The sequence below is a fragment of the Malaya genurostris genome, chromosome 3 (genome assembly GCF_030247185.1).
Source record: "Malaya genurostris strain Urasoe2022 chromosome 3, Malgen_1.1, whole genome shotgun sequence".
Taxonomy (NCBI): domain Eukaryota; kingdom Metazoa; phylum Arthropoda; class Insecta; order Diptera; family Culicidae; genus Malaya; species Malaya genurostris.
The window spans coordinates 89,344,336-89,372,225 of NC_080572.1; the positions used below are offsets into that span (position 1 = coordinate 89,344,336).

Consider the following 27,890-nt stretch of genomic DNA (forward strand, 5'->3'; position numbering starts at 1 on the left):
CTTCAAAACCTTTTCCAATCGTAAATTATGTTCCTTCATAGTTTTCCCAGCTACTACAATATCATCAATGTAGACTATAACTCCTTCGATATGAGCTAGCATTTCCGTCATAATTCTTTGGAAAATTTCAGGCGCGCAGTTGATGCCGAACATTAACCGTTTAAAGCGCATCAATCCGCGACTGGTCATAAACGTAGTAATTGCCCGGGAGTCTGGATGCAACTCAATATGATAAAACGCCGACGTAATGTCCAATCGAGAGAAGTATGAGGAACCTCTGAGTTTGTTTAGGAACGTATCAATAATAGGAAGTGGATAATATTCCCGTTGAATAGCTTGGTTAGGATATTTCATGTTTACACATAAGCGTACATCTTTCTTTCCTTTAGGGACAACTACCATCGGGGAAATCCATTCAGGAGCACCGTTAACTGGCTCAATAATATCGCTTCGGAGCATCTCAGTAATTTTATCATCGACTTTTTGTTCCATGGCTTCTGGGATCCGAAGGTAGGCCACCCTTTTTGGAGGAACGCGCTCATCAATTGACAACTTCAATTGAATTCTTAAGTTTACGTTTCGTCTTCGACTCATCAGTGCGTCAGCAGATTATGCTGACGCAAACCCCCGGATCAACATAATCCGCTGAGCAGACGTAAAGTTAATGCTATTTGCAAGACACTTTTTTTGTACACATGAAGTGTAACGTCTAACCTGACGTCTCGAACGAAACAAGTTTCGGCTTACTGGCCGTACAGATTGTGGTAATTTGAAGGGGAAAAAGCTTACTTTTACCCCCAAGTTTATGCTAGGTGCACATAACCATTTTCTTAAGTTTACGTTTCGTCTTCGACTCATCAGTGCGTCAGCAGATTATGCTGACGCAAACCCCCGGATCAACATAATCCGCTGAGCAGACGTAAAGTTAATGCTATTTGCAAGACACTTTTTTTGTACACATGAAGTGTAACGTCTAACCTGACGTCTCGAACGAAACAAGTTTCGGCTTACTGGCCGTACAGATTGTGGTAATTTGAAGGGGAAAAAGCTTACTTTTACCCCCAAGTTTATGCTAGGTGCACATAACCATTTTCTTAAGTTTACGTTTCGTCTTCGACTCATCAGTGCGTCAGCAGATTATGCTGACGCAAACCCCCGGATCAACATAATCCGCTGAGCAGACGTAAAGTTAATGCTATTTGCAAGACACTTTTTTTGTACACATGAAGTGTAACGTCTAACCTGACGTCTCGAACGAAACAAGTTTCGGCTTACTGGCCGTACAGATTGTGGTAATCTGTACGGCCAGTAAGCCGAAACTTGTTTCGTTCGAGACGTCAGGTTAGACGTTACACTTCATGTGTACAAAAAAAGTGTCTTGCAAATAGCATTAACTTTACGTCTGCTCAGCGGATTATGTTGATCCGGGGGTTTGCGTCAGCATAATCTGCTGACGCACTGATGAGTCGAAGACGAAACGTAAACTTAAGAAAATGGTTATGTGCACCTAGCATAAACTTGGGGGTAAAAGTAAGCTTTTTCCCCTTCAAATTACTTCAATTGAATATTCGGAAACTTAGGAAATGCACTTTGTTTTACATCTATGCTGTTTACATCAATACCCACTTTCAGCACTTTTAAGTCTTCTGCAGTTCTTTTGCTTAGTAAGCACCTACTGGCACCTTCAATGACGAAAAATTCCTCGTATGCTTTTGGTTTGGATGCATTCACTGAAATCCATGCCTCGAATATCAGCAGGACTCGAAGCGGGTTTTTGTTTGCGTATGAGGTGAACTGTCGGTCACATTGGAATTTCCGCTTGAAAATCGTGGCCTCGCTGTTCTTGATTTGGGTCCATATCTCTTCGGTTATTGTATTTATAGCGGCGCCAGAGTCAATAAGAAACATTACAGGAAAATTGTCGATCATACAGATAATGGTACCATCATTAACTGACTGTTTCCTCACCTAATAAATGTAAAATTACATTGACTCGAGGCGAAATGAAAGTTGAAATTTTATTTGACTGGTTTTTTTTTAATTTTATTTTTTTTTATTATTTTTTTTTACAAAAGAAATAAAAGTAATATTGGCTTTCATCCAATTTCGGCTAACGTTTTAAAAGTGCGAGTTTTGCAAATTATTCTACCTCAGAAATATCATCTCTGGTGGGACGACGAGGGAGCTCTTCATTCCAAACTTTTTGTGTGCGAACACAGTTGGTTTCTTCAGCTGGGCGTTTCCATGTATATCGCGCGTTTACCGTTTTTCTGTTTCTGCATTTACGAGCAAAGTGCCCGTCGCGTCCGCATCGATTGCATTTCGAAGCACGAGCTGGGCAATTTCGAGAATCCTCAAGATGCGCACGAGATCCGCAGCGGTCACATTCGGATTCCAATCGCCTATTCTGTTGTCTTCTAAAACCGAAATTTCTGGATTCACGATCAACGAACTTTCTATTCGTAGGTTCACCATTAGTACGCCGTAGCCACTGTTGCTCGACAGCTGCCACTGGAAAATCATTGAACGCCTTGGATTTTTCTTTTTGCTTCGTCAGAATTTCCCGATTGATTGCGTAGCTGGTTAATTCGTCCAAGTTCATGATATTTTCGAGTCCCTTATCACGCATTGGTTATTGGTTATTTGTTGAAGAATTTCTTTTTCCTCGCGGTCTTTGAACGCGCACCGGCGGGCTTGTGTACGAAGCTTCAGGATGAAATTATTGAATGACTCGTCACACGTTTGCTTCAAGGATCTGAATAGTTCCAGCTCCACCCGTTCATTCCGCTTTCCGACAAAAAACTTTTCCAACCGTTTGACGGCATTATCATACTCGGGTATCTCAGCCGGACAAAGAGGTACTTTCACCGGGCGTGGATAAATTTCTTCTGGAACAACTGCAAGATTGTGAAAAATCCTTTGTAGGCCACGGCCACCTAGTGTCAACATCAACACACATTTCTCACGCTGCGATTCGATGTGTTTCAGCTCCAACAATAATTCGAATGACCGATGCCATTCTTCGCACTCTCTTCGTAAATCTTGAGCATCAGTTGAATCATTAAAGGGCCCCAATGGCCAGTGCATCTTATATTCGGAATTCATCTGCAAGAAAATTGTATTGATAGATTTGTCTGATGCATTTGGTTATATTTTATTTTAGTTTATGAGCATTATTCAGAAACCTTTTTTGTCGAAGTACAGAAAAATACCGTTTCAAAATACCATAGAGCAAGATCTGAAACCAACCTAATCTTTAAACAGCTGTCAAACTGTCACAATCACCAATACGCACTTTCTAGCGATTCAACACTTTGTTCTTGAGGAGTGTGTGTCATATGAATCCACTAGCCTCAGTTCTGATGCTCACTAATACATGTTTCTTAATTTTAGTGTACCCTTCAGCTACCTCGCTGGTCTGGTATTTTTTCGAGCCCTACAGCTCATCGGCTGGCCTGGCTGTTTTTTTCCTGTCCTTCAGCACACTTGCTGGCCTGACAATGTATTGTGTGTGTGTGCGCTCTACAGCTAACTAACTGGACTAGCTTTATTTATTATTTGTATGTGTTTGCCTTACAGCTCGATAGCTGACCTGACTTTTTTTCGTGGATCGCCTCCATTTTTTTTTCTTGGCGTTGCATTTTATTTCCTGTGCATTGTTTTGCATACACTGCTTTTTTTTCGCCAGTAATTTGCTTTTTTTTTGTTGCGTTTCTAACGCTCGTCACCCACCAATTTTAAAACATATTTCATAGCAAATTATATTTTTTCTTACCTTAAATGGGATCGTACCGACTGCGCCAGTTGTACCGTTACCGTTCTCGCACTTAATGTCTTTAGCGATGCCAGATAGTTTTCATCCGCTCTCGATTCTCTCATATTACTCAATTCGAAAACTAACAGGGATGTAATCAGGGTGTTTGATAATAGTACAACGCTACAGCGTTAATTCAAAGGCGCTTGAAAATTTCGGCCGTACAAATACACGTTTCACCATAAAAATGCAGTTCGTTGTCGATTTTTCAATTACAAAAACACAAAAGAACAATTCTACAATATGTAGGATTATCATTTTTCATGTGCAGATTATTTTATGTTTGCGTTAAGAGCAGTTGTATTGAAAATCAAATGTGAAACTTATTCATTAGAAATTAAGCTCGCATGTTTTTGTAAACGTCATTCCATTTCTTGTTTACATTACGTAGTAGCTCTCACGAGTTTCACAATTGTTTTTTCACTGATTTTATAACTGCCTTTGTGATGGGATCGAGGCATGAGTTTTTGTATCAGTTATATGTTGCACAGCACAGAAAAATTGCGCTTTTTCCATAACACAACAGTTATCAGAATAGTAATATAAACTAACTTGATAAATTGCACAATCGGTAAAAAAATACAGGACAGCAACATAACATGCTACTTGGATCGTTCAACAAACCCGGCAGACAGAGGTCCACTGTTGAACTATTTTTAATATGAGGAATTGCAGTCCCGTAGGACTAGTTTTACTGGAAAATTTTCGAAGTTTTTTCCACTTATTTTTTTAAACCAACACTACATATCTGGACAATACTCCTACTTCACGTAGAATAACAACAAATCGTTTTTCTATATGAAGGTAACAGCTAGTTTTCACACTATTTTTACAAGAGAAAAAACAACAACAAACCGTGCCAGCAAACTGAAAGAATATTTCGTGCAGTATGTCGTTCAACAAGCGCTCAACTACTAAAAGCTTTTTTAAGGAAAAATTTAGTCAATTTTAGTGATTTAGTTAGTTATTTTTAGCACCATTGAAAAGTCTCATAGTTACTTGTCTCAACTTGAGAGTTTTTCATTCTGGTTGCATTCAACCAGACCCCGTCAGCTTAGAGAGAAAGTAGTCCTCAGTTTAGCAACGGAATCACATTTAACAAATGAGTATAAATGTATAAGTGAGCAGTACTGCTTGCGTGCACGAGTGTGACCTTTTTTACCTTTTTTGTAGTAGAGATGGTCGATTTTCGAGTATTTGTACCCGAAATCCGACCCAAACCCGTACCCGACGAGTATTGATCGGGTTCGGGTATAAAAATATATTTGTCGGGCTCGGGTCCGATACGGGTGCCGATTTTTTCATTTTCAACGGGTACGAGTCGGGTTCGGGTGAAAAATTTAGTCGGGTATCGAATTTTTCGGATTTCGGGGCTTTTTTCAGGTTCGGGTCGGGCACGGATGACTATGTTTATTTTTTTATGGAGTACGGGTCGGGTACTGGTTTGGAAGATAAATTAATCTCGGGTTCGGGTCAGGTGCCGGGAAATGTTGTTTATGTTTTTATCGGGTACGAGTCGGGTTCATTTTTGAAAAAATGCTTACCCGACTATCTCTAACTTGTAGGTACCTATTTCGAAGCGTACTCATCAGGAGGCACCATGCTCACAAAAAGCTATGTCGCTTATGATTTATTTGTAAAATGTGAAAGCTGAATACCTTGGTGATATGATGTCTTTGATTCAACCAATTTTAATTATAAATTTCAGTGAATGGTACTGATGAGTTTAGTTAATATTATCAAAAGTTTTTAACAATAATCAACATTGAGTTTAAAAAATATTTCTACTCACTATACCTAATATAAAGTTTTGATTTTAGCTATTGTTGATGATATTTGATTTTAAATAATGTTGACAGATAATAATATGACTTTCATTCGTACCGCATCTCTCGGATCGATCGGACGTTATTTCGTGCTCTTAAGCAGTGCCGTGTGTGTTTTTCCTTGCTAAAGGTTTTTTTCTCACACATTCGATAGTTTACCAGACTAGTATAATAGTGATCAGACGGTGCCTATCATCAAAAACTGCCGTTATTCTATTGTGTATCCAAGAGGGTTAGCTCTTTGTTTGCGGTGCTAGTGATTGTTCCCGTGCGAAGGTTCCGCACACTAGCAGCAGAGACAATCATCTTGCTGACCTTGAACTGGATTAGTGGTGTCTAGCTAAGTATAATCCTAGTGTTTTGTTTTTATCATTCTACCCGTTTATCTCAACATATCTCAATAAAGCGTGTGTTTACTTTACTATGAACGAGGGCGGAGGGCGTCCTCCCTCAAATGATAATCTCTCCATAAAAATGGATGGCATAGAACTCCTGGATAATTTATCTTCCCCTGATAACCCCTCTCGCACACGCGTGTGGCCAACCGGTTCTGCTGGGCCCTATGTGGTATACTTCCGGTCCAAAAAAGAACAATCACTCAATTTGATGCCAATATCAAGTGAGCTGGCTAAGTACTACTCGGACGTTATCCAGATAGCAAAAGTTCGAGCGAAAAAGTTGAAAGTTGTCGTGAAAACCCTCGAGCAGGCAAATCAGATCGTTCGCCATGAGGCCTTTATGTATGTATGTATGTATGTATGTGTGAAGCCACCATCAGTTCAAGGCATTACCAGTGGATGCAGGTAGACTTACAGTAGATCCGAATTTGATTATCAGATAACTTTCATATTACTGCTGTTAAGAAGGCCAAAATGAGCTTTGAGGACCCGGCGCCTTCCAGCAATAACATCCGGCCATATAATAAAAGAATTCGCTGTACCAGCTTAAACCTGCCTGATGGTTTGTTTGTTAGAAGGGTGCATCTTACTCATTTCAGACCTTCTGGGGAAAACACACAGCTTTCCCCTGTGAATCGGGTTGACATTTCACTCCTTCATCCAGTCATTCACTTGTAAGATACCCTGATGCACTCCCATCCCTCTTCCCTTACAATGTACTTGAGCATAGTAGTATATAATGTAACATAATACACTTTAATATAATTTCCAGCAGTATAATACAATAAAACACAATATAGTATAAAACGGTGCAAAATCATATGGTACAGTGTATTATAGTGTATTATAGTACTATAATATTTTATGATGAATATAATAGTATCATAAAGTTATGTGACATAATATAGTAAAATATACCATAATATATTATAATATAGTTTGGTCACTATACGACACTGAATATAATAAAATATTATTATGCATAAAATATGAAAATGTAATACATCACAATGCAATATAATACACTAATAATTGTGTATTAAAATAAATGCATTTCAATACTATATAAAACAATACCAAACATTGTACCATAATATAGTATAATATAGTACAATGTAATATAATATAATACCACAAAATATGACGTAATATAATATGATACAATTTAATAATATATGTGTAAAGTGAAATGTGTAGTATGGAAATGAAAATGTAGCTGATAATGATAAAGATTATAATAATGGTAACGATAGTAATAATAATAATAATAATCATCAAAATAATACTAATAGAAACAATAGATATACTAATAATAATAATAATAATAATACTTAAATACTACAAAATTATTTATATAACATAATATATTTTAATTTAATATAATATAATACAATGTCATACAATATAATATATTATAAATCAATATATAAAATAACAGTTAATGTAGAGTGTCAGTTATGCTCTTCTATCTTCGCAATACTGCAGGAAGTAGAATATTTCTCTTCTAATAACAATAATAATAACAATAAATATAATAATGAAAATAATAATAAAAAACAATATAATATAGTACAATGGATTATATAATAAATAATAGAATAAATAAAATGATATGTTGCGATATGCTATGACATTATATTACTTCAATTTATATGTCATTTCTCATCCTCTCATTCTACCATCAACGCATTCCATCGACCAATTGTCACCACAGATACACGTGTAGGCATGAAACAGGAACCAGTGAGGACCAAGCTCACCTTGTGACGACCTTGATATTTAGTTAAAATTTACTTTAAAAATGATAACTTATAAGGAAAACAAATTTATATTTTGCGCAGAGGTACGTAGTACTACTCATAATAAAGCCTATAATATAATATAATATAATATAATATAATATAATATAATACAACATAATGAATACAATATAACATAATATAATAGAACACAATATAATATAACAAAATATAATATAATATAATATAATACAATATAATATGATATAATGCAATGCAGTATAATATCATACAACATAGTATATAATAACATAAAATAGTGTAAGACGATAATATGTGAAATAATATGCTATGATACAATATAACAGTTAATGTCGCAGTGTAAGTTACGCTCTAATAATAATAATAATAATAATAATAATAATAATAATAATAATAATAATAATAATAATAATAATAATAATAATAATAATAATAATAATAATAATAATAACAATAATAATAATAATAATAATAATAATAATAATAATAATAATAATAATAATAATAATAATAATAATAATAATAATACATGATGTAATAAACAACATAATTATATGTTGTAATATACTATGATAAACACTGCACTTTAGGATGGGCTTCAACCTACAAGCCATTTCGCACCCTCTCATTCTGCTACTAACGCAGAAGGCGATAGCACCCAGTCGACGCCGTTCTATTGACCAAATGTCATCATAGACGCTCGGGGAGGCATGAGATAGGGACTTGTGAGGACTTAGTTATCTCACCATTTGACGACCAGATCGTTCGCCATGAGGCCTTTATGAGGAATTACCGCGTTTACATACCAGCTCGGGAAGTGGAGATTGACGGCGTGGTTAGTGAGGCGAGTTTGACCTGCGAATACCTTCTGAAGAGTGGGGTTGGCTGTTTCAGAGATCCTGCTCTTCAGAATGTTAAAATACTGAACTGCAAGCAATTGAGTTCAGTAAAAATTGCAGAAGATAAGACAAAAACTTATTCTTCATCAGACTCATTTCGGGTAACTTTCGCTGGATCTGCTCTTCCCAATTACGTCCTTCTGGGCAAGGTTCGCTTACCTGTACGCTTATTTGTCCCGCGGGTAATGAATTGTACCAATTGCAAGCAGCTGGGTCACACAGCCACCTTTTGCGGCAATAAGCAAAGGTGCATTAAATGTGGAGGGGAACATGCAGACGAATCATGTGGCAAAAAAGCTTCAAAGTGTCTTTACTGTGGGGAAAACCCACATGAATTGAATTCATGTCCCGCGTACAAACTGCGCGGAGAAAAATTGAAGCAATCTCTTAAAGAACGTTCCAAACGAACTTTCGCAGAGATGCTGAAGAACACCATGCCACCTGTCGAATCGATGAATCTCTTTGATTGTTTGCCTACCGACGAGAATGATTCCGATGACCCTCAAGAGGGATCATCCTTTACTATGCCTAGCGGTTCTAGGAAAAGAAGGACGATCTCATCTCCTAAACTGCCTTTTTTTTTTTTTTATTCAATATTATAGTATAATTTTAAGGCACACTGCTTAAGCTCTAAGATGCCAAGGGTATTTACTAATCTTAATTACGACTAACTTAAAACTAGAAAAGTATCATTATGTAATGTAGCGGTAGCGGATTCTCGAGAAGCTATCGGTAGTGGCCGGTGAATTGAATATCGCATGAGGGTCTTCTATATGCCGTTGGCGAAGATCCATGTTGGCCGCATCCTTCGGTCCGCGTGGGTCCGCGGGAAACACCCCCAGGCTACGAAGGCCCGGCGGGTGGCCCGCATGCTGGTTTTCGACTGGGGCGGCCTTCCGTGGACGATGATGGTGATGTTACGGAAGAGAATGAAAAAAAAAAGTAAATATTGTGGAAACGGGGTAAAAAGGGGATGTGGGAATAAAATGTTTGAAAACGATAAAGATCTAATTAGTTGCCATCGAGATGGTGAAGAGATAGGGAAGGGGTAACGAAAAAGTTAGTGACAAAAAAAGATCTTGTTAGTTCCAATGAAGATGGTGGACAGGGACGGGGATCGAGAGAATCGGGCGGATGTTAGTGTCGAACCTGTAGGTGGAGTTTATACTTTCTGAGCGAGGGATAACACATTACACTTGTATATCAATGTGTTTAAGGTACTGGTATATGAGAAGCATATATGAACTATCCCGACTCGCCAACACATCCCGAACCGGAACCTCAGGCGGTCTACCTCGGGCCCTAAGGGATTCCAGTAGCTTCGACCTGGCGTCACGATACTCTACGCACGACCACACGACATGCTCGATGTCCTGATAACCGTCGCCACAGGTGCAGAGACCGCTCTCCGCAAGCCCAACACGCCGGAGATGTGCGTTGAAGGTGTAGTGATTTGACATGAGCCGCGACATAACACGAATGAAATCGCGACTCACGTTCATCCCCCTGAACCAAGGTTTCGTCGATACCCTAGGGATAATGGAATGTAGCCATCGTCCCAGTTCGCCATTGCTCCATGAAGTTTGCCAACTTTCGAGAGTTTTCTGACGAGAGATACTGAAAAATTCATTGAAGCAGATTGGTCTTTCATAAATATCACCTTCTAATGCGCCCACCTTAGCCAATGAGTCTGCCTTTTCATTGCCTGGAATGGAACAATGCGAAGGGACCCAGACTAACGATATTAAATAAGACCGTTCAGATAAAGTTCGCAAGTGTTCCCGTATTTTCCCCAGGAAATATGGGGGATACTTTCCTGGCTTCATTGCCCGGAGAGCTTCTATTGAGCTTAGACTGTCCGTCACAATGAAGTAATGGTCTTTGGGCAAGGTTTCAATGATCTCAAGGGTGTACTGAATAGCAGCTAATTCTGCGACGTAGACTGAAGCCGGATCACTGAGTTTGTACGAAGCGGTGATGTTTTGATTGAAGATGCCGAAGCCTGTGGACCTGTTGATGTTTGAACCGTCAGTGTAAAACACCTTTTCACAGTTGACTGTTCTAAATTTATTATAAAAAAGTACGGGTGTGTAATGTCAGAGACATAACTGGATGTCGTGAATACGAATATGACACACTTTATTTATGCTTCCGAATTCGAATTGGTAGTTCACCGATTGTTTGAATTGTGCAACTTTCCCATCTTTCATTACTAGAAATTTAAACGATGCGCCTAGACTAAATTACAGATTAGTTACATTAAAAATTCTGAAACGCACTTAAATACTATGAAATAAGCAGTATAGTTCTTTATAATAAAAAAATGGTGACGATTTGAGTTAGTTCAGCACGCAGACTCTGAATTCTAAACCCATATTCCAGAACTTAGCTCTAAAACATGAAGACGATTTTTCGCCATGACTACCAGAATGGGTTTTATAGAGTACAGTAAAGTAAATTTCCGCATAATTCTTTAGGAGTATTATTATGGTTCTAAAAAGAACCGAATAGAAGAAGTCTGGAATAAAGAACTGGATCCTGAGTTCAAGAACTAAATTTAGAACCAATAACAGACTCAGAATCCAGTTTCAATTCTAGAATTGCAATTTCGAAACTCAAATTAGTTCCGGAATACAGTTCCAGAATCCAGTTTCAGTACGCAGGCTCTGAATTCTAAACCTATATTGCGGAACTAAAATCTGAAAATTGAACTTCTCGTTACGGCTACCGAAAACCAAATGATGGCAGGTGCTCTCTCCGTCGCTGATGGTTTAACTCCCGCGATGCAGTCTGCTCGCCTTGAAGGCCAGCAAGCGAATGAGAGTTGCTACCTGAGCGTTTGAGCTTTTAACCACGCAGAAGGCGCTCTCTCCGTCGCTGCTGGTTGATGGTTTAACTCTCGCGATGGCAGTCTGCTCGCCTTGAAGCCCAGCAAGCGAATGAAAGTTGCTACCTGAGCGTTTGAGGTTTTAACCACGCAAAAGGCGCTCTCTCCGTCGCTGCTGGTTGATGGTTTAACTCTCGCGATGGCAGTCTGCTCGCCTTGAAGGCCAGCAAGCGAATGAAAGTTGTTACCTGAGCGTTTGAGCTTTTAACCACGCAGAAGGCGCTCTCTCCGTCGCTGCTGGTTGATGGTTTAACTCTCGCGATGGCAGTCTGCTCGCCTTGAAGCCCAGCAAGCGAATGAAAGTTGCTACCTGTGCGTTTGAGTTTTTAACCACGCAGAAGGCGCTCTCTCCGTCGCTGCTGGTTGATGGTTTAACTCTCGCGATGGCAGTCTGCTCGCCTTGAAGCCCAGCAAGCGAATGAAAGTTGCTACCTGAGCGTTTGAGGTTTTAACCACGCAAAAGGCGCTCTCTCCGTCGCTGCTGGTTGATGGTTTAACTCTCGCGATGGCAGTCTGCTCGCCTTGAAGGCCAGCAAGCGAATGAAAGTTGTTACCTGAGCGTTTGAGCTTTTAACCACGCAGAAGGCGCTCTCTCCGTCGCTGCTGGTTGATGGTTTAACTCTCGCGATGGCAGTCTGCTCGCCTTGAAGCCCAGCAAGCGAATGAAAGTTGCTACCTGTGCGTTTGAGTTTTTAACCACGCAGAAGGCGCTCTCTCCGTCGCTGCTGGTTGATGGTTTAACTCTCGCGATGGCAGTCTGCTCGCCTTGAAGCCCAGCAAGCGAATGAAAGTTGCTACCTGAGCGTTTGAGGTTTTAACCACGCAAAAGGCGCTCTCTCCGTCGCTGCTGGTTGATGGTTTAACTCTCGCGATGGCAGTCTGCTCGCCTTGAAGGCCAGCAAGCGAATGAAAGCTGCTACCTGAAGCGTTTGAGGTTTTAACCACGCAAAAGGCGCTCTCTCCGTCGCTGCTGGTTGATGGTTCAGTCGCTGCTGGTTCTCGCCTTGGTGGCCAGCAAGCGAATGAGAGATGCGACCTGAGCGTTTGAGGTTTTTATTAACCACGCAGAAGGTGCATTCTCCGTCGCTGCTGGTTAACTCTCGCTGCTGCTGCTGGCTGGTCCTCGCGCCTCGATGGCCAGCAAGCGAATGAGAGATGCGACCTGAGCGTTTGAGGTTTTTATTAACCACGCAGAAGGTGCATTCTCTCTCGCTGCTGGTTAACTCTCGCTGCTGCTGCTGGCTGGTCCTCGCGCCTCGATGGCCAGCAAGCGAATGAGAGATGCGACCTGAGCGTTTGAGGTTTTTATTAACCACGCAGAAGGTGCATTCTCTCTCGCTGCTGGTGGAAAGTTTAACTCTTGCTGCTGCTGCTGGCTGGTCCTCGCGCCTCGATGGCCAGCAAGCGAATGAGAGATGCGACCTGAGCGTTTGAGGTTTTTATTAACCACGCAGAAGGTGCATTCTTTCTCGCTGCTGGTTGATGATTCCACTCCCACGACGTCTGCTTCCATCGAACGCACGAAAAGAAATGATCGATTTTCGACCACGGTTCCCCTTTTATACGCATTCAGTTGAAGATATGTGCCTGACTATCTCAAAATCGTCGTCCTTGCGCGAAAAACCCAAGCGAAAGTAAAAAGTTTTCCGCGTTGTTTTCAAATTTTAAGAAAACTTAATTTTTGAGTTGTTTGTGGTTATCGCACACTGTTCAAAATATTATCCTGAATTCCTGATCATATTTTTGATGAAATGGTGAAAGAATTATGTTGCTACCATTAATACAAGTCGAGATATTCGCGATTAAGTTCTGCCCATTCTTCCATATGGCTAATTTTGAAAAGGCACCCCATAGTAAAGTAAGTCGTATTCACGACAAAATATTTGGGGCCACTTGAGGGCGCACATGATCCGGGATTCCACGAATTTCTTCTCTCATGGATGTGTCGAAAAACACAGTAGAATCAGAAGTATCCAAGAAATGAGCACGATTAGAAACAAACGAAGAAGGATTAATATTCTGAGCCATGTAATCAAAATACAAGGACATAAAACGGGTTTGAGAATTGAGCTCGACAAGCCTTTCGAAATTTTCAATCACCATCGGATTCAGGATGTCGCATCGAATTAGCAATCGATATGAGAGATCCCAGAATCGATTTTTCAACGGTAAGACGCCCGCCAGTACTTCAAGACTCATCGTATGAGTCGACTGCATGCAACCTAAGGCAATACGCAAACAACGATACTGAATTCTTTCCAGCTTGATGAAATGAGTGTTCGCCGCGGATCGGAAGCAAAAGCATCCGTATTCCATCACGGACAATATCGTTGTTTGGTATAACCTGATCAGGTCTCCTGGGTGGGCACCCCACCATGATCCGGTTATTGTACGAAGAAAATTGATTCTCTGTTGGCATTTTTGTTTCAGATACCTAATGTGACATCCCCAGGTGCCTTTGGAGTCGAACCAGACCCCGAGATATTTAAATGTGAAGACCTGAGCTATGGTTTCACCCCCTAGTTGAAGCTGTAATTGTGCTGGTTCTCGCTTCCTTGAAAATACAACCAGCTCAGTTTTCTCCGTAGAGAACTCGATACCCATTTGAAGAGCCCATGTCGACAAGTTGTCGAGGGTATCTTGCAATGGTCCTTGGAGATCGGCAGCTTTGGGTCCTATAATAGACACAACGCTGTCGTCGGCAAGTTGTCTTAGCGTGCAAGATGTGTTGATACATTCATCAATGTTGTTCACGTAAAAGTTGTATAAAAGGGGGCTTAAGCATGAGCTCTGAGGAAGACCCATGTAACTGAATCGTATTGTCGACAAATCACCATGCGCGAAATACATGTATTTCTCGGACAACAGATTATACAAAAAGTTATTCAAAATTGGTGAAAGACCATGCTGATGCAACTTCTCAGATAGGATGTTTATGGAAACTGAATCAAAAGCCCCCTTGATGTCTAGGAAAACTGACGCCATTTGTTCTTTACGAGCAAATGCCATTTGAATTTCGGTTGAGAGCAACGCAAGACAATCGTTCGTTCCTTTACCCCTGCGGAAACCAAATTGTGTATCTGAAAGTAAGCCATTAGTCTCGACCCAATTGTCTAGACGAAACAGAATCATTTTTTCGAACAATTTCCGGATACAGGAAAGCATAGCAATCGGCCGATACGAATTGTGATCGGAGGCAGGTTTCCCTGGTTTTTGAATGGCGATAACTCTTACTTGTCTCCAGTCATGTGGGACAATATTATCCTCAAGAAGCCTATTGAATAAATTCAATAAGCGCCTTTTGGCAGAGTCAGGCAAATTTTTCAACAAGTTGAATTTGATTTTGTCTAACCCCGGAGATTTATTGTTACACGATAAAAGCGCAAGTGAGAACTCGACCATCGAAAAAGGTGTTTCGTTTCTGTTTGATGAAGCGACGCGCATGATTGTCTGTTCCGGAACAGAGTCAGGACATACTTTTTTAGCGAAATCGAATATCCAGCGGTTAGAATATTCCTCGCTTTCGTTTGTGGTGTTTTTGTTGCGCATTCGTCGGGCTGTGTTCCAAAGAGTGCTCATTGATGTTTCTCTCGATAATCCGTCTACGAATCGACGCCAATAACCGCTTTTCTTCGCTTTAATCAAGCTTTTCATTTTAGCGTCTAATGCCGCGTAGTTTCTGAAATTATCAGGTGTTCCGTTTTTCCTAAACTCGACAAATGATGCAGTTCTCTCCGCGTTTAATTCTGAGCACTCTTTGTCCCACCACGGGTTGGGGGGACGGATGTTAGTTTTCGCGCCGGGTACACGTTTCGTCTGAGCTTGAGTCGCGGTGTCGAGAATCAAGCCAGCCAAAAACGTGTACTCTTCCTCCGGAGGAAGTTCTTGTGTTGTTTCTAGATTCTCAGATATCAAATTTGCGTAGCATTTCCAATCAATGTTTCGTGTGAGGTCATACGAAACATTGATTGTTTCCGATGGTCTTAATCCGGTGGCGATTGAAATTACGATAGGCAGATGATCGCTACCGTGGGGATCAGGGATTACCTTCCACGTGCAACCCAACCGTAGCGATGTCGAGCAAAGGGATAAGTCAAGCGCACTTGGTCTTGCTGGTGGTGCAGGAATTCGTGTCATTTCTCCCGTATTCAAGATTGTCATATTGAAGTTGTCGCAGATATCATGGATCATAGTTGATCTGTTATCGTCGTGAAGACAGCCCCATCCCGTACCGTGTGAGTTAAAGTCTCCTAAAACCAACGTCGGTGCGGGAAGAAGCTCTATGATATCATTGAGCCGCCGGTGCCCAACCGAGGCTCTTGGAGGAATGTACATGGAAGCAATGCAAAGGTCCTTGCCTTTGATTGTAACATGACATGCGACAACTTCAATACCTGGTATCGAGGGGAGGTTAATGCGATAGAAAGAATAGCACTTTTTGATCCCCAAAAGTACTCCTCCATAGGAATCATCTCGATCCAGACGAATAATGTTAAAATCGTGGAAGTTTAAGGGTATTTCAGAAGTTAGCCAAGTTTCGCACAATGCAAATGCGTCACATTTCAGATTATTTACTAGAAATTTGAAAGGATCTATTTTTGGGATGATACTTCTACAATTCCACTGTATAACAGTGATTGTATCCGTGACCTCGGTGGGTGTCTTAGCCATCGAAGGATACGATCGCTGAAAGAAGGGGCCATTTTGCAGTCAACTGCTTCAAGAATGTTTTAACTGTAGGAATAAAAGCCATTATCAGGCTTTTAAGAGGTTCAGAAATATTGAAAGTAGACATGATCCAGTCCACAATATCAGAGAATTTAACAAACCCAGTATTTGGTAAATTTTCTGACTGATCTTTAGGGACTTTCGGGGGTTTTGAAGTCCCAGGAAGTGATGGAAACTCTTGCTCGGAATTTAATTTTCCAAGGCCTGGAGCTTTTTTCTCTGGTTTTTTGCCATCACTACCAGTTGTTGTAATTTTTCGGAACCCATCAGAGGACATCTTCGAACCCTTACTAGGGAGCTTTTGAGAAGATTTATTTCTCCTCTTTCTAATTGATGAGCTATGAGGGACAGCCGAAGATGTACCTTCGAGGGGGTCATCATATTCGCTCTCGTCAGTTGACAAGTAAGCGTAAGGATTTTCGGTAGGTGGCGTAGCACATTTCAACATTTCTGCAAAAGAGCGTTTGGAATGTTGCTTAAGTGAACGCTTCATTTTATCCTTACGCAATTTGTACACGGGACAATCAGAGAGGTCATGCGGCCCCTCCTTACAGTAGAGACACTTTTCATTGTCTCCACTGCAGGAGTTATCCGCATGACTCCCTCCACACTTTATACACCGGGATTTATTGCAACAATGGGATGCTGTATGTCCCAATTGTTTGCAATTGGTGCAGTTCATGACCCGCGGCACAAAAAGACGAACAGGTAAACGGACTCGGTCCAGGAGGACGTAATTAGGCAAAGCCGAGCCAGCGAAAGTCACCCGATACGAGTCTGATGGGATATAGGACTTAGTCCCATCCTCAGCGGTCGATACTGAACGCAATTGCTTGCAGTCCAGTATCTTAACGTTCTTGAGTAGGGGGTTTTTAAAACCGCCTGCCCCATGCTTAAGAACGTCCTCGCAAGTCAGACTCGGATCGGTGATCACGCCGTCTATCTCGACTTCGCGAGCTGGTACGTATACGCGATACTCCCGCGTGAAATGCTCACTTCGAACGATCTCATTAGCCTGTTTTGCACTGGCTAACAAGACCCTAAGCTTGTCCGGGCGTACTTTCTCAATTTTTTGTACAGTATTGTATCGCGAGGACAGGTCATTAGAAAGTTTTAGAAGGTTCAATTTTTTACCATTCGCTTTGGTCCGGATGTAAACCGCATACGGTCCGGCCGAGAGTGCAAGCCCATCGGGATAGCTTCTAATGCGAGATTTATTGCCATCAGAAGCATCCATTTGATCATCGAGGGGAAGGTCAGGCAATTCTGTGCCTTTTGTCATGGCACGGAAATGTGTCCGTGCGGGTAAATATTAGGGGGCAATAAAAATCTAATGGTACTGAACAACAGGGAAAAAGAAAAAAATACTTAGCTTTAGCTCTCGAAGGGTGATCGGCCGACAAGGCCCGGTCCTAGGCGACCGGTGAATACTCCAGTTCAATAAAGTGCAAAAAACCTCTTTGAGGAAAAAGCACTTTGTTTTTAGTCTCTCACTACACTGTCCAATGAAACCAATCTTTTTATCACTATATATATTTATCACTGTTTCTAATGTACAACGATATATACGCAGCGCCCAGCGCTGGCGCTGGCTAACGGTACCACACGCAGTGCTGCTTTACACAAGCTCACAGTCGGCCTTGAGAACGGATTAATTAGAACTATCACTCGACCGCACTGATGCACACAATAGAATACGGAATGACCTTGATAACGGAATAAAACAATTCACCACGCGATTGGAGAAAGCAGAATTTACGTCCGATCGATCCGATAGTCACGGCACGAATGTCCTAAACTGCCTTGTAAAGGCCCAAGGATATCCATTGCGGGGACCAAAAAAATTACAAATACTCGAAGTGCTTCCCAAAAACCGAAGCAAAAGGCTCCTGGTCTAGCGAACTTAGCATCAGACCAAGAGTTTCCTGCACTTCCCGGTACACCAAAAACCCCGAGTACCCCTAAAATACAAACTGAGAATCAATCAAGTGCTGGAATACTGAAATTCTCTAACATTGTGGACTGGATTCTTAGAACCTTCAACGTCACTGATCCTCTCAAGAGTCTGTTGATGACATTTATGCCAACAATTAAAGCATTTTTGAAGCAGTTGACTGCAAAATGGCCCCTCCTTTCAGAGATTGTATCCTTTGATGGCTAATACATCGAACGAGGTTAAGGATGCAATCACTGTACTACAGTGGAACAGCAGAAGTATCCTCCCGAAAATTGATTCCTTCAAAGTTCTTTTAAATAGTTTGAAATGCGACGCATTTGCTTTGTGTGAAACCTGGCTGACCTCAAATGTAATCCTCAACTTCCACGATTTTAACATAATTCGCCTGGATCGAGATGATCCCAACGGAGGAGTACTTTTGGGGATCAAAAAGTGCTATTCCTTCTTCCGAATTAACCTCCCATCGATACCAGGTATTGAAGTTGTCGCATGTCAGGTCAGAATTAAAGGCAAAGACCTTTGCATTGCTTCCATCTACATTGCTCCAAGGGCCTCGATTGGGCATCGGCGGCTAAGCGATATCATTGAGCTCCTTCCCGCACCAACGTTAGTTTTAGGTGACTTCAACTCACATGGTACGGGTTGGGGTTGTCTTCATGATGACAATAGATCAACCGTGATCTATGATCTTTGCGATAACTTCAATATGGCAATTCTTAATACGGGAGAAATGACACGGATTCCTGCACCACCAGCAAGACCAAGTGCGCTGGATTTATCCCTTTGCTCGACATCACTACGGCTGGATTGCAAGTGGAAGGTGATCCCTGATCCCCACGGTAGCGATCATCTACCTATCGTAATTTCAATCACCTGCGGATTACGACCATCGGAGACAATCAATGTTTCGTATGACCTCACACGAAATATTGATTGGAAAGAATACGCTAATTCGATGTCTGAGAAACTCAAAACAACACAAGAACTTCCTCCGGAGGAAGAGTACACGTTTTTGGCTGGCTTGATTCTTGACTCCGCGATTCAAGCTCAGACGAAACGTGTACCCGGCGCGAATACTAACATTCGTCCTCCCAACCCGTGGTGGGACAAAGAGTGCTCATCATTGAACGCGGAAAGATCTTTAGCATTCAAAAAGTTCAGAAAATATGGAACACCTGATAATTATCGCAATTACGCGGCGCTAGAAAAGCAAATGAAGAACTTAGTTAAAGCAAAAAAACTAGGTTACTGGCGACGGTTTGTTGACGGATTAACAAAAGAAACATCGATGAGCACTCTTTGGAACACAGCCCGACGAATGCGCAACAAAAACACCATGAACGAAAGCGAGGAATATTCTAACCGCTGGATATTCGATTTCGCTAAAAAAGTATGTCCTGACTCTGTTCCGGAACAGACGATCATGCGCGTCGCCTCATCAAACAGAAACGAAACACCTTTTTCGATGATAGAGTTCTCACTTGCGCTCTTGTCGTCTAACAATAAAGCTCCGGGGTTAGACAAAATTAAATTCAACTTGTTGAAAAATTTGCCTGACTCTGCTAAAAGACGCTTATTGAATTTATTCAACAGGCTTCTTGAGGATAATATTGTCCCACATGACTGGAGACAAGTAAGAGTTATCGCCATTCAAAAACCAGGAAAACCAGCCTCCGATCACAATTCGTATCGGCCGATTGCCATGCTTTCTTGTATCCGGAAATTGTTCGAAAAAATGATTCTGTTTCGTCTAGACAATTGGGTCGAGACTAATGGCTTACTTTCAGATACACAATTTGGTTTCCGCAGGGGCAAAGGAACGAACGATTGTCTTGCGTTGCTCTCAACAGAAATTCAAATGACATTTGCTCGTAAAGAACAAATGGCATCAGTTTTCTTAGACATCAAGGGGGCTTTTGACTCAGTTTCAATAAACATCCTATCTGAGAAGTTGCATCAGCATGGTCTTTCACCAATTTTGAATAACTTTTTGTATAATCTATTGTCCGAGAAAAACATGTATTTCGCGCATGGTGATTTGTCGACAATACGATTCAGTTACATGGGTCTTCCTCAGGGCTCATGCTTAAGCCCCCTTTTATACAATTTTTACGTAAACAACATTGATGAATGTATCAATACATCTTGCACGCTAAGACAACTTGCCGACGACAGCGTTGTGTCTATTATAGGACCCAAAGCAGCCGATCTTCAAGGACCATTACAAGATACCCTCGATAACTTGTCAACATGGGCTCTTCAGATGGGTATCGAGTTCTCTACGGAGAAAACTGAGCTGGTTGTATTTTCAAGGAAGCGAGAACCAGCACAACTACAGCTTCAACTAGGGGGTGAAAACATAGCTCAGGTCTTCACATTTAAATATCTCGGGGTCTAGTTCGACTCCAAAGGCACCTGGGGATGTCATGTTAGGTATCTGAAACAGAAATGCCAGCAGAGAATCAACTTTCTCCGTACAATAACCGGTACTTGGTGGGGTGCCCACCCAGGAGACCTGATTAGGCTGTACCAAACAACGATATTGTCCGTAATGGAATATGGGTGTTTCTGCTTTCGCTCCGCCGCGAATACGCATTTCATTAAGCTGGAAAGAATACAGTATCGTTGCTTGCGTATTTCCTTAGGTTGCATGCAGTCGACTCATACGATGAGTCTCGAAGTGCTTGCGGGCGTCTTACCGTTGAAAAATCGATTTTGGGATCTCTCATATCGATTGCTAATCCGATGCGATATTTTGAATCCGATGGTGATTGAAAACTTCGAAAGGCTTGTCGAGCTCAATTCTCAGACCCGTTTTATGTCCTTGTATTTTGATTACATGGCTCAGAATATTAACCCTTCTTCGTTTGTTCCCAACCGTGCTCATTTCTTGGATACTTCTGATTCTACTGTGTTTTTCGACACTTCCATGAGAGAAGAGATTCGTGGAATTCCGGATCACGTACGCCCTCAAGTGGTCCCTAATATTTTTTATAATAAATTTAGAAGAGTCAACTGTGAAAAGATGTTTTACACTGACGGATCAAACATCAACAGGTCCACAGGCTTCGGCATCTTCAATCAAAACATCACCGCTTCTTACAAACTCAGTGATCCGGCTTCAGTTTACGTCGCAGAATTAGCTGCTATTCATTACACCCTCGAGATCATTGAAACCTTGCCCAAAGACCATTACTTCATTGTCACGGACAGTCTAAGCTCAATAGAAGCTCTTCGGGCAATGAAGCCAGGAAAGTATCCCCCATATTTCCTGGGGAAAATACGGGAACACTTGAGAACTTTATCTGGTCGGTCTTATTTAATATCCTTAGTCTGGGTCCCATCACATTGTTCCATTCCGGGAAATGAAAAGGCAGACTCATTGGCTAAAGTGGGCGCATTAGAAGGTGAAATTTATGAAAGACCAATTTGCTTCAACGAATTTTTCAGTGTATCTCGTCAAAGGACGCTCGAAAGTTGGCAAACTTCATGGAGTAATGGGGAACTGGGACGATGGTTACACTCCATTATCCCAAAGGTATCGACGAAACCTTGGTTCAGAGGGATGAATGTGGGTCGGGATTTCATTCGTGTGATGTCCCGGCTCATGTCTAATCATAACACCTTGGATACGCACCTCCGGCGTATCGGGCTTGTGGAGAATGGTCTCTGCACATGCGATAAGGGTTATCACGACATTGAACATGTTGTCTGGGTATGTACCGAGTATTGTGGCGCCAGATCACAGCTAATTGACTCCCTTCGAGCCCGAGGTATATCACCCATGGTCCCAGTACGAGACGTGTTGGCCCATCGAGACCTTCCCTATATGCTGCTCTTATATCAGTTCATAAAGAACATTAACTTACAAGTCTGATCTGCTGAAGGGTTCCACAACATCCTCCTTCAACCTCGTACCTAACATCCGCTCGAACCTCCCCAAATGTCGTCTGTCCACCATCTTCATCGAAAAACTAACAAGATCTTTCTGCTGTCACTAATTTTTTGCTCCCCTGTCCCCGTCTCTTCACCATCTCGATGTCAACTAATTAGATCTTATCGCTGACCTAAGTAGTTTCGCTCCCTTACCACCTTTTTCAACAACATAAACTTCTCTCTGTTTCTTTCCTTCTCTTCCACAAAATTCACCACCACGGAGAGCCGCTCAAGTCGATGATTATGCGGGCCATCAGCCGGCTCCCCGTAGTCGGGGGTGTTTTCCGCGGACCCACACGAACGAAAAGATGCGACCAACAGTGATACGTACCAACGTCGTGCCAGTTTACTCCAGCGTACAAGATCCAGCCAGCCACTGCCGACCACCCGTTGAAGACTAGATCTCCCAAAGCTCATATGATGTGAAAATAAAAAAAAAATCTAGTTTAAGTAGTTTAAACATATGCCCTCGGCATCTTATAGCTTAACGCAATGTGCCTTAAAATATGTTATTAAATAAAAATATGACTTTCAGCAGTGATGGTGACAGATACACGTTAAAAAAATCCCAGTTGTTTCAAGCAACAAAACGATTAGTGGCCCATCAAACCCAAAACGGTTGTTTCAAACCAGGATATTGAAGATTCAAACAAAATATGTTTGTTAGCATATGGTTGCTCCCAAAAAATGTTTTTTGTTTCAAAAAAACATCGGACGAATTTGATAAATCTTCTGGATTTTACCACACAATTTGTTTATAACGAGAATTTCGTTTTGAATTGATTTATGATCAAATTTTCGTATAATCTGGATCTGGATCTGGATTTTTATTTTTTACGATTTGATTTTCTGACATAAAATAAGGTCATTGAAGCCACAATGAATCTATTGCTATAAATTTAAAACAGTGAATAAATAAATACACATCGGAAGTTACATGCACATGCATTTTGAAACTAATACAATTTTCAGCAACCCTATTGCCAACCATTTTATTTGGGAATTTTTCAAAACAATCAACCTTTATCTTTCCAGAGGTAGTATACAACACCATAGACCGCGTCGGGTATAAACGCCATCCGCATATATCGGTTCACAAAAACTTATTCGAACTGCAGCCGGAGCTGAAACCTGACATCAATAAAATCGAGAAAAGTATACGATTAATACGGAAACGTCGCCGGCGAGGGATTTCCGTGCCCGAGATGCCTTCAAACAGCAACGGGAATAAAGAGGAATACACCGAGAGTCCCAGTGTGGAATTTCTGGAAAAAATCATTGAAGGTCGTGCAGAGAATGAAGACGACGAGGATGAAGACAATTTTGGTAACAACGATAACGATTCGGACGATTGGGAGACGATAACGGAAAGACGGGATGACATCACCATACAAAATGGTGAAGATTCGAATGATTATCCACACTTTCACGTAACCTACTGGATGTTCTATCCATACAGTCAGGTATGGTGGAAAAATAAATCAACAAGTACCTCCTAATATCTAATGCTCTTTGTAGGGTAAAGTAATTTGTACGGTTAATCTAGGGCCACTTGGTCCGTGGCCAATCCCACTTCTATTTGGAATGTGTCTTGGGACCAAAAAGGAATTTGGTAGCCATATTGGTGATTGGGAGCACATGAGTTTATTCTTCAGAGGCCGCAAAGAACCTGACGTGAGTAATACAGTAACGTGGTCGATGTATTGAGCTTTAGTAGTTGTAAGTTGTAATTTTGTTCTTATTTTTCGAAAAATTTCAATCACAAAACTAAATTGCAGCGGTACTTGTCATTATTAGAAGTATGCAAGATTTACACATAAATTTTCGATTCATAATGGATAAAAATGATAAAATTAACAATTGAGGATTCCACATCAAAAATTAATGCACTACTAATAGATTTTAAATTTAGAGTTTCCAATTTTTATTTTATCAATTATGCTTTGTATATATCGCTTTTACAGAGGGGTACGTGCCCTCGAGCCCATGGTCTTAGGGAACCCTTGATGGGACCCACCGAGCAAAAAAAGAAGATCATCTTGCCCCCGGGCGCAATAATACGTAAAAGCCGCGCTGATTTAAACTATATCACTTCTGCTAATGTCAAATGAGAAAAGCATGTGTAAACTTTATAAATAAAACAATCTACACACTGCAAAAACATTACTTAACATTTTGTTAATTGCTTTCCATTCAATAGAGGAATTGCGTGCTCGAAGTTAATATTCAATGAAAATCGGTAACAATTCCACATTTGTCTATACGGATTGAGAAATCAAGTACGCTTTATTTTGTCGTGAATACGATTTACTTTACTATGGGGTGCCTTTTCAAAATTTACCCTCTGAGAGAGTGATAAGTTATTGATCGTGAATATCTATTGTTGTATCTAACGAATCAACATAGTTTTCTGCTACACGCCATCGGAAATATGATCACAATTTTATGAAAAAATTATTAGTTGTGTGACATAATCTCAAATAATTCAAAATTAAACTTTTCTGAAATATTTGGTATAAACGAGTATCAAAGGGGATGATCCATAAGGCGCGTTTGCCTTGCTCGTATTTTTAAAGCTCATAGCTCAGTGATCTGCAAAAGAATACCAATAGAATCGAAATTTTTCAACTTAAACGTGTATAGTGAAAGCATTGAAGTATTTCAATAGTACACTATTGAAAAACCTGTCTCATTTGATCCATGTCAACACCAGCCAATCAGAACGCGTTCTGAGGAAGAGAACAAAATATCTGCTGCTGTACAACAAATCGTTCGAGAAAAATGTTCCGAAAAGTGTTGAATATCGTAATGAGTTCCTCAATTTGGTCCTTCTGAATGCTAGAAACGAATCCCTACAGCATATTGATAATTTCTTTCAATAAATTAAGCAAATCCGAAATAAAATAATCGACATTAAATGCGTATGCGGCTATTCTTATAGCCGTTAGGACCGCCCATTAGTGAAAAAGCTACAAACGAAATCACGTAAAATGAAAGCTCCTAACAAAAATTGGATCAGTTTGGATTCTATGCAAAACCGAAATAAAATAATCGACATTAAAATTCTGCATGCGGCTATTTTTATAGCCGTTGGGACCGCCCATTAGTGAAAAAGCTACAAACGAAATCACGTAAAATGAAAGCTCATAACAAAAATTGAATCAGTTTGGATTCTATGCAAAACCGAAATATAATAATCGACATTAAAATTCTGTTTGCGGCTATTTTTATAGCCGTTGGGACCGCCCATTAGTGAAAAAAAACGAAATCACGTAAAATGAAAGCTCATAACAAAAATTGGATCAGTTTGGATTCTATCGCCACTGCGAGCAGATGTATTTTGTGTCGTTTGCAAAGCTAGTTTCGCTTCCGACAGGAGCGATTACGTCACAGCTGCCAGTCATTTGCATTGATGAAAAAACAACGGTGGAAAGCATTACACAAAATCAGCCGTTCTAATGACTCAAAAGTTTTCTAAAGAACTATTAGGATTTGTTGTTCGCAAATCGAAGGTAAATATCCCCAGTTTAGTGCAAATCTAGAACAGTTTGGTTAAATTTGTGCACTTTTCGCTGTGTGAAATTCACAGTAATCGAGATCAAGTGAAGCATTCTTTGTTTTTGCGAAAAATGTTCCAGAGTTTAATGTCGTTGAGAATTACGCAATTTGACCCTTCTGAATGCTAGAAACGAATCCCTATAGCATATTGATAGTTTCGTTCAATAAATTAGGCCTATTGTATCATTGATCAACCCAGCGAATTAATGTTTTCTTTATTAGAAGATTATAATCGGTTGTAAACGCTACACCTACACCAACCATATCAGTATCGCACCCACGTACAACAGTTCAGCCTGGAATTAGATGACGGAAGTCAACGGCATCCATCGGAATTCGAATTCAACTCATCACTCTCCATCACAAACACTTCCATAAAAGGTTCTTTTTAAATAAAATAATGGTTATTATAAAGAACTATACTGGTTATTTCATAATAATACAATTTCATATAATTAATCAACTAATTGATATTCGGAAGTGTTAAGGAACATGTCAGTTGTTTTCGTATTCACGACATCCAGTTATGTCTCTGACATTACGCACCCGCCTTTTTATATTCTCGTAAAAAACGACGATGATAGTTGTGGGGGAATTCAATATAGATACATCAAAACAAGATAATATTAAGTGCATTGATTTCATGAGCAAGTATATAAAGTTGGATATGAAATCCTTCATACGCTACTATGCTTGGAGGCACATGTATTGATCAACACGAACGCCTTCATAAAAGTTTCTTATCAGAACCACTATTATTTCATAATAAAAAAAACTTTAAAAATTACTCCATATTGTAGAGATAGCAAGAAACATCCCCCTTCTTGTAGTAAAATGAAGACTTTCAAGAAACGCAGTCTACTTAGTTTATGAATGACCCTAAGACACTGTGTTTGCCTATTGTCTTTTTAAGTTACCATTCTTTGTACCGTTTCGACTGTTTTATCTCCATGTTTTTTCACAGGAAATGTACGTCTCAGCTCACGATGCCGGTGCGTTTTATTCCTATGAGCGGTTGACGGGTACCTTCGAGTATCGCAGCCAGGAAACACGCAAAGGAATTCTGCAGAGACCAACCTTTCCTAAAACAGTCATTACCTCTGGTAATCACCCAGTGTTGTTCGCTGCTGAAGGATCGCATGGTTTATGGACTGCCCCTGGCAAACATAAATACGTTCGAGTACCGCGGCTATATGATGTAAATGGTTTCGGTACTCCGTGGACCACATGGAAAAGTGTTGAAGTGATTCATGAAAATGACTCCAAGGGTAATTATGTTAGAATACATAATAACCAATATTAAAATGCTTCTCTCACACTTACAGGTCGAACAGCGTTGAATCCCAAATGGCTCAAGTTCAACGGTCGTTGGGGCAACCCGAAGAACCGTTGCCATCCACTGAAGCGATTCGGTTTGCACATTTGTGAATTAACTGACGGGCCTACAGGAATCCCTAGAAAGAAACCCCACTTCAAGTGCAAAAAGCGATAAAACCGGAGCTGAACACCCTCTGCAGTACATGCTAAGACTTAGATAAATCTATTTATTTAATATTTTTTAATAATTTATTTATCGTTTCTCATCCTACTCTTCACAATCATATATTTATCATCATTTATGGTCGTATGACTGACATCGTTGTTAATTTGTTTTAACTACTATTATCATTTATTCGTAATACCCTCATAATGTTCAAATATTTTTTATTTACTTATGAAACACTAGCCTTTCGATTTGCATTACGCTGTTACTTTCAAAAAGTTAGCAACCTACAAAAACTTTATTGTGATTCGTCAAATTAAAATATTCTACCTAGTATTCCATGTCTTGTTGGATAATGTAAATAAAACGTTATTTTACTATCATCAGAAAAGGCGTCAAATAGATTAGAACGCCATATTTTACTTGAAAGAAAACCTGTGGTAAACATTACAACATAGCAGACCCAGTCAGCTTAGAGAGAAATCAGTTAGTAACGCTATCGCATGGTATCACATTTAACATATCTGATATGTTCGATGCATACTCGACTCAAGGCGCCAAGTCCTCAAAAAAGTATGACACTTATGATTTGTTCGTGAAATGTGAGAGCTGGACATTTTGGT

At 40.4% G+C, this 27,890-nt stretch overlaps 1 protein-coding gene across 6 annotated transcripts in view; it reads left to right on the top strand.

The window, feature by feature from the left end:
• Positions 1-27,635, top strand: part of LOC131435168 (uncharacterized) — a 63,151-nt gene extending 35,516 nt beyond the window's left edge. For all 6 annotated transcript variants that reach the window (XM_058602781.1, XM_058602779.1, XM_058602780.1 and 3 more), the window contains exons 4-7: positions 23,262-23,689; positions 23,745-23,900; positions 26,749-27,052; positions 27,110-27,635. In XM_058602781.1, coding sequence (XP_058458764.1) covers positions 23,262-23,689; positions 23,745-23,900; positions 26,749-27,052; positions 27,110-27,276 — 1,055 coding nt within the window. In that variant the 3' untranslated portion in view covers positions 27,277-27,635. The remainder of the gene's footprint in view (positions 1-23,261; positions 23,690-23,744; positions 23,901-26,748; positions 27,053-27,109) is intronic.
• The last annotated feature ends 255 nt before the right edge of the window (positions 27,636-27,890 follow it).